The sequence below is a fragment of the Tenrec ecaudatus genome, chromosome 8 (assembly GCF_050624435.1).
Source record: "Tenrec ecaudatus isolate mTenEca1 chromosome 8, mTenEca1.hap1, whole genome shotgun sequence".
Classification (NCBI taxonomy): domain Eukaryota; kingdom Metazoa; phylum Chordata; class Mammalia; order Afrosoricida; family Tenrecidae; genus Tenrec; species Tenrec ecaudatus.
In genome coordinates this window covers 144,590,921-144,607,756 of record NC_134537.1, presented here as the reverse complement: position 1 = coordinate 144,607,756, position 16,836 = coordinate 144,590,921, and the positions used below count along the sequence as shown (strand labels likewise).

The following is a 16,836-nucleotide window of genomic DNA, read 5'->3' as shown; positions in this document are numbered from 1 at the left end:
TTGGAAATTCACAGGTCAGTTAGTTCTACTCTGTCCTATAAGGTCACTCTGAGTCGGCATTGACTCGATGGTGGTGAGTTTTTGTTTGTTTTTTGGTTTTCGTTTTTTAAATCAGAGATGCCAGTCAGAGCTGGATCAGCACCAGACGAACCACACTTCCCATAGTGCATTGAGCTAACTGTAGTCCCACACGAAGACACTTGACTTTCAGGATAGGTCAGCCCAACTCCAATAAGTCGCAAGGAAAAAGCCTCAGGGGCTCCTGAGAGGCAGCCCCTTTGCCCTCCACAGACCTGGGCATCTCAAATCACGTACACCCTGCCACAGTAGCTGCTGTGTTCCGCTTAGGGCAGCCCACCCTGGAGGGAGAGGTGGGCTGTCCTGGTGCTGGGCCATTCTCCCTAGGTGCTGGGACAGCAGCCTTTTTGCTGGGAGCCTGCAGAATAAGGGCTGCCATGCACTGAGCCCGGCCCAGGACTCCTGCCACGCCACAGCCCTGGGTGCAAGGACCCTTGGCTCCACTGGACTGAGTCAGGACTCACACCAAGGCGACAGGCCCTCTCGTCCCCCCATCCCATGAGTGAGCCTCCCCCCCCCCCCCCCGGTGAATCACTCCATTTGAGAGACACGAAGCTAATGATGTCACTCCATAGATCCTCAAACCCTGTCCAAGAGGATGCCCAAGGGTCTTCGGACTGTGCAGGGTCCTGAGCTCATCTAATGGGACATCCCAGGATCTGGCCTCCTCCAGTGGGGCCCTCCTGCCATCAAAGCCCAACAACCCACATCAGGTGCCAAGCTAACTACTTCTGGCCCCCAGTTGCTGGGTGACCTTCAGCAGCTAGGATTAGGCAGTACTACCTTCCCCTTGCGTTGACCAGCAAACCCTCCTTCCTCCCATTTCAAGCCTCATCCCCTGGATTCCTCTCCTTAGGCGACCCCATCCCTCCTCTCCTCTCTCCTGCATCACCCACTACCACAGTGCAGTGCACAGGCCAGCTCTTGGGCCAGGCTGTAAACTGCTTGAGAGAAGGGACAGTGTCTTACTCACATGTGCATGTCTATGGCCCAGAACAGTGTCCCTGGCAAGGGACAAAATAAAAACCCACACCCCACTGCCATCGAGTCCATGCCAGCTCAGAGCAACCCTGCAAGGCAGGGTAGAACTGCCCCTGTGGGTTTCCCGAGACTTTAACTCTCTTAGGAGAATAGAAAGCCTCATCTTTCTCCAAGGAGCGGCTGGTGGTTTCAAACTGCTGACCTTGTGGTTAGCAGCCCCAACACGTAAGCCACTACGCCACCACAGACAAGCCCTCCAGAAGACTTGGTAAGTGACTTGGTGAGTCACAGGCTGCTCTTGCCCTTGGGTGCCATGGATTTCGACTCATAGTGGCCCCATCCGTGACCCGGAGCAGGACTGCCCCATAGGGTTCCTAGGCCGTCATCCTGACAGAGTTACGGTCTCAGAGACCCACAGGGCAGTTCTGCCCACCCTACAGGGCCGCTAAGCCACTCGACAGCCATGAGGTTTGGCTTCCATCTTTACAGAAGCAAGACCTCTTGCGTTCCTCTTACAGCCACTGGGTAGATTCAGTTACCAGCCCAACACTTAACCATGTGCACTACCAGGCGCCCCCCCCCTTCGGGCCACAATAAATTAATGAGTCCATACACACAGATGGAGACCCATGTACAGACCCACCAGTCTGCACACACACAACTGCACGAGGCTCAAGGACCCCAGGATCGGGCCACCCGCTGATGAAGGTGCCCTTCCTAGGCTCCAACACGCCAGGGCGCTCTCCTTCCCTGTAAACTGGCTGCAGCACTGGGCACCTGCACAGTTGGCGGCCAGCTAGACCGTGTGGTTTCCAGGAGCCTCTCTCCAAACGCCAGGCCCTCGGCTTTGACCTAGATAGGAACACAGCTCACTGGCTGGATTATTTGAAGCCACATCCAAGTTCTCATTCTGGTTGAGCGGGGCTCTGAGGAGCACAATCTCTCGCATTTGTGCTGTGCAAAGGCGTGGTAATTCACACAGCATTGTCAAGTACGTTGTTGCTTTTCAGCCTTCTACCTAGCAGAGAGGGGGCGGGCAGGCTTTTTCCATTACTCGGGAGGAAATCTGAGGTTAGTGGGGCTCAGACAGATTGCAGGGCCGTGAAAGGAGGCAGGCAAAGCCCCATCTAAATCTGCTAATTCCCAGCCAGTGGGTCTTTCCGCTGCAACATGTTACCATTCGCCACCATTTCGTGTTCAGTTGACACACGTGCACACGCGCATGTGCACACGCACAGAGTGAGAGCATAAGAAATGCACACAGATGAGGTAACACACTGTGTTTCTAAGACATGGATCTCAGTCCCATGGGAACAGACTTTGGGGTCCCCCAGTGCAGGAGGGGGAGGAGGAACGATGGAGCCGCAGGGTGGAAGGTTGAGGAGCTGACTGGGGTGAAAGGGGCTTGTCACCCACAGGAGGGAGGGGCGAAATCAGAAGTAGGAGGGGGAGGCAGCCTCAAGGGGAGGGGCTGAGAAGTCATTGAAACTGTTGCATGTAAAAATGGATGGTTGAGAATACGAGACCCCAGCTAATTCACAGTTTGAAAAATACGTATTTAAAAAGAAAGAAAAAAAGAATCAGGTCATTGTCCTAGGTACCGGAAAGAAAAGCTCTTAAAATTTCAGACTACCTACAACTGAAGTATCTTCGATGAGAAGTCTTAGTCACACCTAAGGGTGCATGACTCATGGGTCGGGTTGGGGACTGGCTATGCCACAAAGTTAACAATTTATAAATTATCAAGGGTTTGTGAGGGAGGGAGGGGGGATGAGGCGCTGCAACCAAGGCTCAAGTAGAAAGAAAATGTTTTGAAAGTGATGATAGCAACATATGTGCAAATGTGCTTGACATGATGAATGGATGGATGGATGGATGGATGGACAGACGGACGGATTGTGATAAGAGCTGTACGAGTTCCCAATAAAATTATTGGAAAAGAAACAAAGCTCCAGGGTGGGATAGCTCACGGAGGCGACTGGGGTTTCAATTGTCTAACGGGGCTGCCGATAAAGGCTCTGGACATGGAAGTTCTATGGGCTTCCTGGTTGGGGGCGGGACGGGACGTGTGACCCTTTGGGGACGGGGATGCACCGAGTTGGGAATCCTCTCAGACCTTTCCTGGTGCATCTCCTCACTCACACCCTTTCTGCTGCAATAAAACTGGGATCGCAAGTCTAGCTTTTCCCTAAGTTCTGGGACTCACCTCGTGAATGACCAAAGGGAGGAGTGGGCGCTAGCAGTCTGGAAGTCAGGGGCTCCTTGGGACCCCTGAACAAGAGGCTAGTGGGAAAGTCCCAAATGTATAGCCAGCGGTCAGAAGGGAGGCCATGGGACCGCCCACCCCCACCCCTGCCCGCCAAGCCAGTAGTTGGCATGTGAGGTGCTGGGCTGACGTGGCCGTGTGGAGGCTGGTGTGCTGGACCTTGAGCTGACCTCACTCCGGCGGTGAGAGTCAGAGGAAGAAGCGCTGCGTGTGCAGCCGAGGACAGAATGGAGGTGGGAGAGAAGGGGAGAGAGTGGACACGGAGGTGGTTCAGCTCCGAGCCTTACAGTTCGCTGTGCGAAGTGGGGTCTGGTTAACCCAGCAGGCACACATGTCTCTCTTCACAGGCGCACACACACACAGACGGACACACTCCTAGGGGGCCATGCTTAGGCATAACCGCCCCCACCCCCATTCCTGTCCCCAGAGAAAATCAGCTAGAGGTACGTGCTTTCTTCCCGATACAAACCGGATGCTACGGACTCAGCATCCGCTGAGCAGATGTCTCAAGTTGGTGTTTGAGACTAGGGGAAGACCTTGCTGGATGTAGCCGGCCCCTTGCCCCAGGCCCCCTGGGACAAGCAGCATGAACAGCCTTCGCCAGCTGGCTGGCGGGCTTTCCAGGGGCTGTCTGTGGTCATGGAATTCAGTGAGACGAATTGGCTTCTCTAACCAGCAAAGGCCTGTCCTGGGCCGCCGGAGCACAGGAGCTGGTACCTCCCCCTCTCCCCGCCCCCCCCCCCCCCCCCCGCCAGCCCATGCAGAGGTGGCTCTGGCTCAAGGAGTGCTTAGCGGATGGGCAGAAGGAGGCTGGGCGCCGAGGACAGCATGGGTGGCCAGGCAGCGGTACCAGAAGTCATCACTGATATCCACGTTCCAAGCAGCTCCCCAAAGCACCCTTTTCCCCAGCGTCAGTCACTCCCAAAGCTCATTGGCCTTCTGTTTTCAGTAGCTGGACAGAAGTCAACAAATAGTCCCTGTCCATGACGTTACAAATACTCATTGCCTTGGGTTGATCCCGACTCCTAGTGACCGACCCCAGGTGTGTCACATCTGGGCTCCGCAGGGTTTGCGATGGCGGATTTTGGGGGAGTAAACTGCCAGGCGTTCTTCCAAGGGGCCTTTGTCATCCTCGAAGTATAATTACTAGCGAGTGGCTCCCATCTCCATAAGACAAGGCTCCTGGAGGTCAGGGTTCGCCATGTCTTCTGGGCTCTCTGCAGCTCATGGTACTTGTGCACAACAGGTGCTAAAAAAATGGGACATGGCTGGAAAAGGCTGTGCCTGTCTGTCATCCAGGTGCTCCTGCTAGGGGAGCAGCTTCCTCCACAAGGTGCTGGGCCACAGCCCCCACCCCCCACCCCAGGGTCCAGGGTTTAGGGGGAGAGATGCTACAGAAACAAGGAAGGGCCAGCGTGGAAAGGATCCCATTGCTTTGTACACCAAGCTCGCCCACATTTGTTCCTTCAGCATCTTGCCCAGGCTGGACCTGAACCCCCAAGTCAGCCTCCCTCCTTCCAGCGCATATCCCCAGGCCCTGCTGGAGGCACTCACTAACGAGGCGTTGCGGTCGTTACATAATCTGGCATCAATTTGGGCCTTGAGAGGATTAAGAATGAAGGAGTGAAGTCTAGTCTGTCAATCAGGTCATAGCCAATGAGGCCTCTGTGTGGGCATGGCCTTCTCCTGAGAATTCTGGGAACTCCTGGATTTCCTCCTTAGAAGCCAGAGACACTTTCTTTCTGCTCGCTCCCTTGGAGACTCTCTATAGACAAGGCTCACTCCCAGAGACTCTACTGACAAGACACATGACACTATGCTCTGGAAGCTGGAGAAGCCACATGGACCTACACTGATGCAACCAGACCTCTGGAGCTGGAGAAACCATGTGGAGACCCCTGCCAGCACTGAAATTCGTATGCCACTGGATCCACAAGACTTCCGACCCACTGGCCTGTGATCCTCCTGCATTCAGCATCATTGAACGTATTTCATGAGTCTAGGAGGACTTTATAGACTGGTTTGGGATATATGGACTAATATTGGACTGATGGACTTGATCTGGACTGGGCTGGGATGTTTCCTCAATATTCAATTGCTCCTGTATATATACATACATGGATTTGTTTCTCTAGTCTACCCAGACTAACACAGGTGTTCCCTCTCTTGCTTTACAGGTGGAAAGAAACCAGGTGAGCCGACTCAGTAACCATGTGACCCCAGCCAGGTTTCTAAGCCTTAGTTCCTGACCTGTAAAATGAGGATAATGACAGGAAGTGTCGCCTCCGGGATTGTGATGAGGTTAAGTGGGTTAATTGCCATACAAAGGAAACCCTTTGGTATGCCCCCCCTCCTGCACCGCACACACCTGAAAGTGGTATGATTATAAAAGTACTCTACCTAATTGCCTCCTGGCTCTCCACAGAGGCAGCTGCAGGGCATGACTGGGCCTCTAGGCCGGGCCTGGGTGCCAAAGGAGGGTGCCTCTCCCACTCCCCATCATCCAGGGGCACCCGTCTAGCTTGCCTCCCACCCCCTTGCCCTATTCATCTCTTGGAGCTGAGCTCAGTCTTTGTCTGCCCTCTGGATATGCCCAGCTACCTAGAGCACCAGAGACTGCACGTGACCTTGAGCACTGTTAAGGTCTCGACCCATGCTACATCAGGCGAAGGCCTCATTGTGCCCATTACCTACACAATACGCTGGCCTCATACTGGCTTCTGCAGTTGTGCCCCTAGAACAAGGCAACCTTCTTTCCACCCACCAGGCACTTCCCCGCTGGTATCTCCCACGGTCTTCCCCTCGGGGTGCCACCTGGGACCCACAGTGAATCTGAAGCCCAAGTGTGTGAGGAAGCAGGCACATGAGTGGATGGGGGCTGGCTGATGAGCTAGATCAGCGGTTCTCAACCTGTGGGTCTCAACCCCTTTGGGGTCAAACAACCCTTTCACGGGGGTTGTCCGATTCATAACAGTAGCAAAAGTACAGTTATGAAGTAGCAATGAAAATAATTTTATGGTTGGGGGGCCACCACAATATGAGGAACTGTATGAAAGGGTTGAGGCATTAGGAAGGTTGAGAACCAATGAGTTAGATGATAGGGAGACTTAGGTAGACAGACAGGTAGATATCCAAAATGAATTCTGAAACCACCTTGCTATATACCAGGCCCACTTTGCAGGCACTGTATTACATGAACCCTAGGTGGCTGATAAGCCACCACCTTCCTGCTCAGGGGTCTCCTATGTGATTGGTGGGGTCCACATTCACACCCAGACCCCTCTCCAGAGTTCCACTGGCCCCACCCAAGATGGCGCTGCCTGAGAGGGAAACTGAACTTGATATACGATAGTCTCACTTAGAAGATGTCGAACCAACAGAGAGGTCTGCGGGGCCGGCCCCAATCCCAACTACGTGGACACTTCCACCCCCACCCCCCCCAAAAAAAATGCGTTATAGAAGTCAGCACTGAAGTTGCAGCTCAAGGAGAGGGGCGCTTCTGATCAGGAGCAAATGAACGGGGAGGAAGAGAGAGTGGAGCACATCCTGGCCCACCAAGCCTCAAGGACAATATTCTGGCTCAGAGTAGTCAATGCACAGAGTGGACCATAGGGCTTGCCCCACTGTGAGACATGACACTGACCCATAGTGCTACAGGGGACAACACTGGAGACACAGTGTGGGAGTTGTGCATGATCTGAACCCACCACAACGAGGCAAAACACTAAGGGCATGCAACAGAACAGCAAGGGGAGCAAAGCAATCAAGTCCCCGGGACATACCAACAATAGTATATTGGTATGCCCACTATTTCTAGGCTTTTTTTCTTTTGCTGTCTTGTTTTTGTTGTTATGTGTTGCTTTGTCTTGTGTTTGTGCTTCCTATTGTCTCTAAGTGTCTATCTAGATAAGTTTGGCGGGATAAACAATCCAGGGGAGAAAACAATGGGACCGACAGTTCTAGGGGACACGGAAGAGGGGTGAGCGGGGGGGTGGGGGGGTGGGGGGGTAAGGGAGTGGTTGTTGACAACCCAGGGATAAGAAAACAACACGTGATCCAAAATTGATGCAGAGGAGGGCACAGGATGCTTGGTGGGGCTTGATCAAGGGCAATGTAGCCGGGAGGAATTACTGAAACCCAAATGAAAGCCAAACATGATAGTGGGACAAGGAAAGTAAATGGAAATAGAAGAAAGAACTAGGAGGCAAAGGATATTTACAGAGGTCTAAATACAGGCATGTACATATGTAAATACATTTATATATAATGATAGGAATTTAGCCTATATACTTAAATTTATTTAAATATTGAGATAGCAGACAGATATTGGGTCTCTACTCAAGTACTCCCTCAACACAAGAACACTTTGTTCTAAAACCCCAGCATTCCATGATGCTCACCTTCCTGACACTATCACTGAAGACAAACGGGTGCATAAGCAAATGTGGTGAAGAAAGCTGATGGTGCCCGGCTATCAAAAGATATAGTGGTTGGGCATGTACATATGTAAATATATTTATGATTATGGGGGAAATAAACTTATGTGCATGTATTTATAGGTTTAGTAGTAGGGTAGCAAGTGGACATTGGGTCTCCTCACGCGCATTCCCTTAATACAAGAGCACCTTGCTCATCTAAACGGTCATTCCACAATACCTACCTTCCTGACATGATCACTGAAGACAAATGTGTGCATAAGCAAACGTGGTGAAGAAAGCTAATAATGCCCGGCTATCAAAAGATATAGCGTCTGGGGTCTTAAAGGCTTAAAAGTAACCAAGCGGCCATCTAGCCCAGAAGCAACAAAGGCCACATGGAAGCAGCACACCAACATGTGTGATCATGAAGGGCCGAGGGGACCAGGTTTCAAGCACCAAAGTAAAAAAATCATATCATCGTGAATGAGGCGAGTGTGTGATGGGGACCCAATGCCCATCTGCAGACAACTGGACATCCCTCACAGAGGGGTAGCGGGGAGGAGATGAGTCATTCAGGGTTCAGTGTAGCAATAATGAAACACACAACCTTCCTCTAGTTCTTAAACGCTTCTTCCCCTCCAACTATCATGATTCCAATTCTATCTTGCAAACCTGGTTAGACCAGAGGATCACAGCGGTACAGATGGGAACTGGAAACACTGGGAATCTAGGACAGATGAACCCCTCAGGACCAGTGGTGAGAGTGGTGATAGCGGGAGGAAAGGGGGGTGGGTAGAAAGGGGGAACCAATCACAAGGATCTACATATAACCTCCTCCCTGGGGGATAGGCAATAGAAAAGTGGGTGAAGGGAGACGCCGGGCAGTGTAGGATAAAATAAAATAACAATTTATAAACTATCAAGGGTTCATGAGGGAGGGGGAGCATGGAAGGAGGGTGAGAGGAAAAGGAAAATAAAGAGCTGATTCCAGGAACCCAAGCAGAAATCGAGTTTTGAGAATGGTGAGGGCAACGAATGTATAAGTGTGCTTTACACAATTGATGTATGTGTGGGTTGTGATAAGAGTTGTATGAGCCCCAATAAAATCATTTTAAAAAAGAATAAAATGAATTTTTTAAAAAAGATATAGTGTCTGGGATTTTAAAGGCTTGAAGATAAACAAGTGGCTAGTGGCTATCTACCTGAGTAACAATAAAGACCACATGGAAGAAGCACGCCAGCCTGTGTGATCATGAGGTGTCGATGGGATCAGGTATCAGGTATCAGGCATCAAAGACCCAAACAAAAAATCATATCAATGTGAAAGGGGAGGGGGGGGCATGAAGTAGAGATCTAAAGCCCATCTGTAGACAACTAGACATCCCCTTACCGAAGGGTCAAAAGGAAGAGACGAGCCAGTCAGGGTGCAGTATAGCACTGATGAAACACACATCATTCCTCTAGTTCTTTAATGCTCTGCACCCCCCACTATCATGACCCCAATTCTACCTTCCAAATCTGGCTAGATCAGGGGATCCAGGACCGATAAACCCCTCAGGACCAATAATGAGAGGATCGATACCAGGAGGGGAAGCAGAAGGTGGGGGGAGAGGGAGAATTGATCACAATGATTGACACATAACCCCCTCCCATGGGAACAGACAACAGAAAAGTGGGTGAAGGAGACAGCGGTCAGTGGAAGATAGGAAAATAATAATTTATAAATAATCAAGGGATCATGAGAGAGGGAAGGTGGCGATGGGGGCGGGAGGTGGGGGTGGGGGAGGGGTGAGTTGATACCAAGGGCTCAAGTAGAAAGAAAATGTCTGAAAACGATGATGGCAGCATATTTACAAATGTGCTTGACACATGGATGGACGCACAGATTGTGAGAAGAGCTGTAAGAGCCCCCAACCAAATGATTAAAAAAAAAAAAAGATGTCAAGATTCCGAAGGCCAAAAAGTAACTCTGAGTCACCGGCTGGGGGTGCTGTTTATAAGACACACCTGCTGAGCACGCTCAAGGTCACTGCTCTCCGGCCACGCCCTGCTGGGACTACTACCTGTGCAGCACAAGACGCGAGGGCAGAGCTGCCATTTCTGTGGCAATTTAAATGTACTCAGGGGCAGGCGACTGAGGTGACCCCAGAGTGACCACTGTAAAGCAAAGAGCCAGCCAAATGTTGGTGCGCACCCATGTACCATAAAAGCAGAGTGGGCCCGAGGTTGGCAAGAGCCCTGTCCGCCAGCAAGAACAGCTGAGATTGGAGCTGGCAAGGACCCCAACCAAGGATGCCCTTGAGCTTGCACACCATGCCCCAGGCTATGCTCCAAGTCCCAGGGAGGTCACTGCTTGCCAGCCTGCAGGCTGGACTTTGGAGAGAAGGGGAATGCTGGACACACACACACACACACACACACACACACACACCAGTCCTACTACACATCAGGAGAGGATATGAGGACCGAGGTGTTTGCCCTCACCTCTGTGTCTTTCCCCATCCCTCCCTTTATCAAACCATCCATCAGCCTGGGGGAACCCCTACTACAGGTCAGGCATCTGGAGAAAGGAGGAGAGCAGCAGGGTGCCATCTCAGAGCCCCTGAGGAAGGGCGAGGCCCTGTGGCCCAGGGCAAGAGCTCTTCCACACAGAGAAAGGCTGGCCTGCCTTTCAGTCCAAACAACACAGTTAAAGCATAGCACAGATGACATGAAGCACCAGGAGCAGGCGTCACCAGCCAGCCCTTCCCTGTCTGCCTTCACAGAAGCCAGTGGAACAGGCAACTGGCTCAAACGCCCTAGCGGCCAGCTATGATCCACACCAGCGGTTCATAAATGCCAGAGAGTAAGCCATTCTCTGGAAGTCCACACCAATCTGCCTGACACACAGCTTGCTGGGTCCCAGCTCGAGTTTTGGATTCACTAACTCTTGGATCGGGCTGAGTTTATACTTTTCTACCCCTTCCTAGGCGATGCTGGTCCTAATGGTCCAGGAGTCAGAGTTTGGAAAAGGTCAGCTCAGCTAGAACCAACTGAGGCAAAGGATTTGCGCAGAAGAGGGGAGAGAAAATAAGAGCCGGGGCAGAGAGGGTAGTAAAGCCACCAACTAAACCTGCTGCCAGCTAGTTGATTGCAATTCATTAGGACCCGACAGGATGGAGTGGGGCTGCCCCACTGGGTTTCCCAGGCTGGAATCTTGAGAGCCCATCTTTCACATGGAGCAGCGGTTTCAAACCATCCAGCTGCTAACCAGAGCACCAGCTGGAGCCAGCCCGGGAGTGGGGGGAGGAAGGAGCATGGGGCTGTGCTTCGGCCCCACCCCACTGTGCCCCAGCCATCTCCGGGCACGCCCCACCCCCGCCCGGAGTGCAGTGCGCATGCTCTATCAGCGCGGGGCTCTGGAGCTGGGCGTCTGTTTGTTGCCGGGTGAGCCAGAGCATATTATTACTATGGGTAGATAATAATAGCAGTCGTAATCCCTCATAATTGGGCCAGACTTTTGCTGTCTGCAGGGCACTTCCACGACGATGACCTCATCTGACTTCCACTAGCACCCTGTAAAATTGGCGCAGCGAGCCGAGTCTACTAGCCAGGCAAATCCAAGCCCGACCCAACCTGACCCAACCCAACCCCCGCGCCGCCATCCAGTGCGCTCCAACGCCTAGCGGCTCTACTTAGGGTTTCTGAGGCTGTAGATCTTCAGATGAGCAGAGAGCCTCACCTTTCCCCCACAGAGCAGCTGGTGGGATTGAACCCAAGAACTTGCAGTGAGTAACCCCACATGCTTACCCGACAGCCTAACATCACATCTCCAGTAAAAGAAACAACTAGGAAGTCTGACTCCTTGCCCAGTGCCCCTCCCCTGACTGTCTTGAATTCCACAGGTGGGGGAGGACGTGTGTGGTGTGTGTGTGTGTGTGTGTGTGTGGTGTGTGTGTGTGCGTGTTCTGTCCAGGGAGGACGTGTGTGGTGTGTGTGTGTGGTGTGTGTGTGTGCGTGTTCTGTCCAGGGAGGACGTGGTGTGTGTGTGTGTGTGTGTGTGTGTGTGTGTGCGCGTGTTCTGTCCAGGGAGGACGTGTGGTGTGTGTGTGTGTGTGTGGTGTGTATGTGGTGTGTGTGTGTGTGTGTGTGTGTGCTCTGTCCAGGGCAGCACTGGGTCCCGGCTAGCACCACTGCTGCCTGCAGGACCGGTGCCTCTATCCAGACCTTCCCACTTGGAGGCAGGCCGGCCTTTAACGCTCAGGACCTGCATGTCGATGTCAAGCTGAGTCAATATCTTTTAGGGCATCAGACCCCTGGTGGGTGGGACTCAGGGCCACCTGATCCACCTGCAGAGTGAAACCTGGCCCAGGGAGGGGAAGGGGTTATCCACGGCCACAGCTGCCAGCCAAGAGCACATGTGGCTGAGGAGTCGTGGACTACATGCTGTGCCCAAGTCCTGGCCAGAAGAGGCCCAGAAGACCCAGACTCACATGCACTGTCCACTCTTTTCCTGTGGGGTCAGAAAGGAGGGCCTGGCGGTCCCAGGGGGCAGGACCAGTTTGCCCGAAGTTCTCTGCAGGGTTCCCTGCTGGGTATGTGCAGGTATGTCTACATCTCCCCTGCACCAAGTGGGACACCAGGAAAAACTGTCCCCTGGACCCACGCTGACCAGCTCAGGGGCCCTACAGGATGCTTCTCCTCTGGACTCGGCATCCTCAGCTCTATCCCAGCACCCTCTCTACTTGTCCCAATTGTTCCAAAGGTTGTCCTTGAGGTCCGAATGGAACAACGGATGGAAGCGACCCAGACAACGGACAAACGCCTTGGTCTTTGAGCTGTCCCACAGGGCCCCCAGGGGAACTGCTAGTCTTCAGGTGGGGCAACTGGACAGTACCGGTCCAAGCAGCAGCCCAGGGACTTCACACCTGGCACCCAGGTTCCCATCCCTATTCCAAAAGGACCAAGTGTTGCCCTCATAACTTGCCTTGCTCCTCCTAGTCCCCGCCAAGCATGCCCACCCCATCCCTGCTCAGGGCTGGGGAGCTGTGGGAACCAGAGATAACAGATAGGACCTGTGGGTTTTATCATTCCATTTGTCAGCAGGCTGTAGGGGTCCTACAGGTGGATACAGGGGTCCCCGGTGGCATAGCAGTTAGGCATTGGGCAACCCCCGCTCCACCAGCCACCCCTCGGGAGAAAGATGGGGCTTCCTGCTCTTGTAAATAGTTGCAGTCTCAGAAACTCACCAGAGCCGTTCCACCCATCTTACATGGCTGTTATGCGTGGGAATCAACGTGATGGCAGTGGGTACAGATGAGCCAAGCTTAGAGGTGTCCCCAGCAGCCCCTCAGGACCCAGCAGGGGTTCCCATTGGTCTGATAGCACTTCCTGCTCTTGGGCAGGACAGCATAGAAGCTGCCCTTTGTGAGGCTCAGAGAATAAGTTCCCCAGCTCCAGGCCAGAGCCACATCTAGGATCACCCAGCACGCGCACGCGTGCACGCACACACACACACACATACGGAGCCTAGGGCGTGGGAGGGAGGAGGGAAATCCCCATGACCGTCTCTGAGAGGCACTGCACTGATGAGGTGACATCACGGGTGGAACCCAGGCAAGGTGCCCACGTGCCTGTGCGGAAGCTGCAAGCTATGGTCTCATCTCTGTCTTTCACTACCTAGGGGGGAAACAGAGGCAGTAGGAACAGAGAGGCCCAGAGACTCGCAACCCGTGAGAGGCAGGACCCCAGAAAGGAACTCTGGTTTGGGGACTCTCTGTAAGACCAACACTTGACGATTGCTAGACCCCAGCCTTCAGTCCCTGTGGTTAAAACCTGCGTTTCTGGAGCCGGACCACCCAGCTCCCCAGCCTTGCCCCATCTTCAAGCCTCAGCTCCGTCCTCACCGAGCAGGGCGCTCGCAGTGCCTGCCAGCTTGGTGCTGGGTGCTTGAGAAAACGGAGGCTGTCGTCTCGTACCAACCACCCCCCACCCCCTCCACCATCGCTAGTTTGGGGTTCCACCCCTTCAGGGTCCCCAGCAGAGCAGGCTCTCACCTTGCGGTCCTCCTCCCGCTCCGGAGCGGAGCTGCAGGTGTCCCCGGGGCCGCTGGAGGGCATCTCGGGCAGCTGGGCGGTGGGAGGCAGGCTGGGGCTGCGCGGGGCTGAGGGGCTGCTTGGCTTTGGGGAAGGAATTATCGTGGTTTGTTTTTTAACGAAGCAAGAGTTAACACTTAAACATAGATGCCGGTGCCGAGCCCCCTGTGGTGCGCCGCCTCTGCTGCCTGTGGGTTTGCTCTTCCAAAGGCTCCTCCTGTGGGGGAGAGAGGAGGGTCAGAGGACAGAGCACCCCACCCGCAGGGCCCACCAGCCCCCCCTGCCCCTCCCTGGCCCGCACCTCAGTCCCAGGACCACGCCATCTGCGTGCTCTCAGGCCTTGTCCCCCTCTCCCATCCCCAGCCTCACCTGCCCCAAGCTCAGCCCTCGGCCGGCTCCTCAGGGCCCCTCAGAGGCAGCGACAGTCTCCCTCAGCCTCCCCGTGGCTGTGGCACCCGTGGGCACCCTTCTGGGACTGCCAGCTTCCTCTGGAGCTTCCTCCCTCCTCCTCATGTCTGTTCTTTTCCTTTCAAAGCTTCCCGCACCCTCCCTCCCACCTCATCCGCCCCCTGGGAAATCCCAACCACCCCAGAGGTCCCCAGCACGACTACATTTTCCTTCACTCCTCCTCCTCTGCCCCCCACCCCCGCCCCCCCATGTGAAGGAAGTGAGAAGCAGTCACAGGATGTAGAGAAATGAATGTCGCTTTACTTCAGGACCTGCTGGTGCCGGAGCCCGCAGGAAGCTGAGGTCTGAACTCAGGCTGTGGTCAGGCGGAAGGCCTGATTTGCCCTGAGCTCGCAAGAGGACACCCTGGGCCCAAGAGACCACAGCCACAGCCACAGCCACGCCACCCTCAAACTGCCTCCACTCCCACTCCCACCCCAGGAACCAGTCCCTTTTGTCCCTGGGGCCTGGGGGGCTACAGCGGACCCTCTGACCCCACACAGCTGAATGTGCGGACTTTCCCCCACTCCCTGCCCCAGGTGGGCCACAAGCCAGTGGGACAACAGCAAAGTCCACGCCTCAGGCCACCACGGCTGGGACTGGCGGTGTTGATCCCCTTTCCACAGAGAGGGACACTGAGTTCTCCTATGCCCACCCCCAGGAGGCTAAGCCAGCCAGGTCCCTGCCTGAGAGTGCAACCCCCAGAGGGAATTGGCAGGAGAGCGGGCAGGCTGGAGCTGGGCCCATCCACACCCTTCCCCTTCCAGTTGCCAGTTCTCCTCCCCCTCCCTTGGGCTTCCCAGCCCCCTTCATCCAGGCTCCCTGGAAAAGCAGGAGCCAGGACGAGCCGGGATCAGGGCTCCCCCAGGCCCAGCCCCTCCCCTAGAGGGCTAGCTTCCCAGGAAGTGGGTGCCCCATGCCATGCGGCTTCCCATGGGGGTGGGAGTGGGAGGACCCCTCTCAGAACCAGGGCAGAGGGGGTTGCCAGTAACAGACACGCTGAAAGGCCTGCCCGCCCAGACCTCTGGGCCGAGCACAGTGCAGGACTGAGGAGATGGGCCAGGTAAGAGTAGCTCCCTGTGGCCTCTGGCTCTCACCCACGCAGCTATTCCCGGGTTACATCTGAATCGAAGGCTCAGCGCCATTAGGGCTTGTCCACAAGCAGAGGCTTGAACCCAGCCCTCGGCCTGTACGGCTCTGAGGGGGTTCTCGACGACGAAGCTTTGTCCCCCAGCGGACTCCACCCCACAGGAACCACTCTGGAGACCCCCACAGAGAACAGTGCCCCCAGAACACAAAGGCCCTTCCCCACCCCCACAGCAATGGCGCCTCCCTGGGCAGGAGTCCTGCCAGCTCCAGTCCCCTCCGACACTGCTGCTCCTCAGAGCCTCTGCCCATTTGATACTACAAATCACACACACACACACACACACACACACACACACACATACACACACACACACAGTCACCTTTGAGGAGATTCTGACTCATGAGCCCCAGGGCGTCAGACTAGTGTTTCACAGCAGGAGGGGGGGGGGAGACAATGGTTCCCTCCCGACCATTTCTCTGCAGCACCCCTAGGACCAGAACTGCCAATCTTTCCGTTAGCAACCCTTCTCCAAAGACTCGATCACCCCTAAATCAAAACCTGCAAAGGGCCACACAAGGTAGGAGAAGCAGAATCCACCTAGAAAGAGCACTGAGCTTGGCGTCGGCGCAAGTTTGGACCTGGGCTTGTCTCCTCATCTGTAAAAGGGGAGCAGGGGACTAGATGGAACTAGTGGGGCTGGGTCTCCGAGACCTCTTCTAGGTCTGGATGGGGGAGGGGGAGTCGGACTGCAGGGAGAAAACCAGTCCTGAAGGCCACCTGGGAGGTCAATGGGAGGGAAGTGGGGAGCAGAACTCCCCAGAGTTCAGGAGCCTCAGCGAGGGGTTGTGTGGAGACCCAGACATGACAGAGGCAAAGAAGCCTTGACCGGAGGCTGTCTGGACACTGACCCCGAAACACCAGGGGCATCTGTGCCACCGAGCTGCTGCAAGAGACAGGCAGGTTCAGTGAAGGGACCAGCAGGTTCGGGAGGGAAGGAAGCCACAGGGAAAAGCAGGAGCCTGCTGGGCATTGACCCTGAGGCCAGGCGCCCAGGAAGGAATAGGGAATGCTCTTCCCCCTCCTTCCTTTAGGCCAGGACCTTGATATCTGAGCTGCACGAACTGCCCTCATAAAAAATGCACCTGTCCTGGGTCCCTTTGAGCCGGCCCTGACCGTGAGTGCCCCTCAGAATGCCCCGCTGCGTCTTCCAATCTCACCCAGATTGTGGCAAACCAGCTTTTTTAGTGGGCCCTACCTGGTGGCCCTGACCCCAATCCTTGACAGTGCTTCCCACCTCGCTTAGGAGTGCCAATCACCCCTCACGCAACTCTGCCGATGGGAGCGGCCTGCTTCTAGGCCCAGAGCCCCAGCCAGCACGCATCGGGCACTGCCAGCCCTTCAACACTACCCTGTTGCTTCCAGCAGCGAAGCATCTTGTCAGCCATGTTATGGGTGCTCTGCAAAACCACCGCTGGAGTGCCA

The 16,836-nt window shown here is 54.7% G+C and overlaps 1 protein-coding gene across 5 annotated transcripts in view; it reads right to left on the bottom strand.

The window, feature by feature from the left end:
• DNMT3A (DNA methyltransferase 3 alpha) overlaps positions 1–16,836 on the bottom strand; it is an 89,808-nt gene that overhangs the window by 71,041 nt on the left and 1,931 nt on the right. For all 5 annotated transcript variants that reach the window (XR_012785759.1, XR_012785760.1, XM_075557018.1 and 2 more), the window contains exon 2: positions 13,779–14,034. Coding sequence is in view for 3 of the 5 variants with exons in the window: in XM_075557018.1 (XP_075413133.1) it covers positions 13,779–13,841 (63 nt within the window). In the remaining 2 variants the exon portion in view is untranslated. The remainder of the gene's footprint in view (positions 1–13,778; positions 14,035–16,836) is intronic.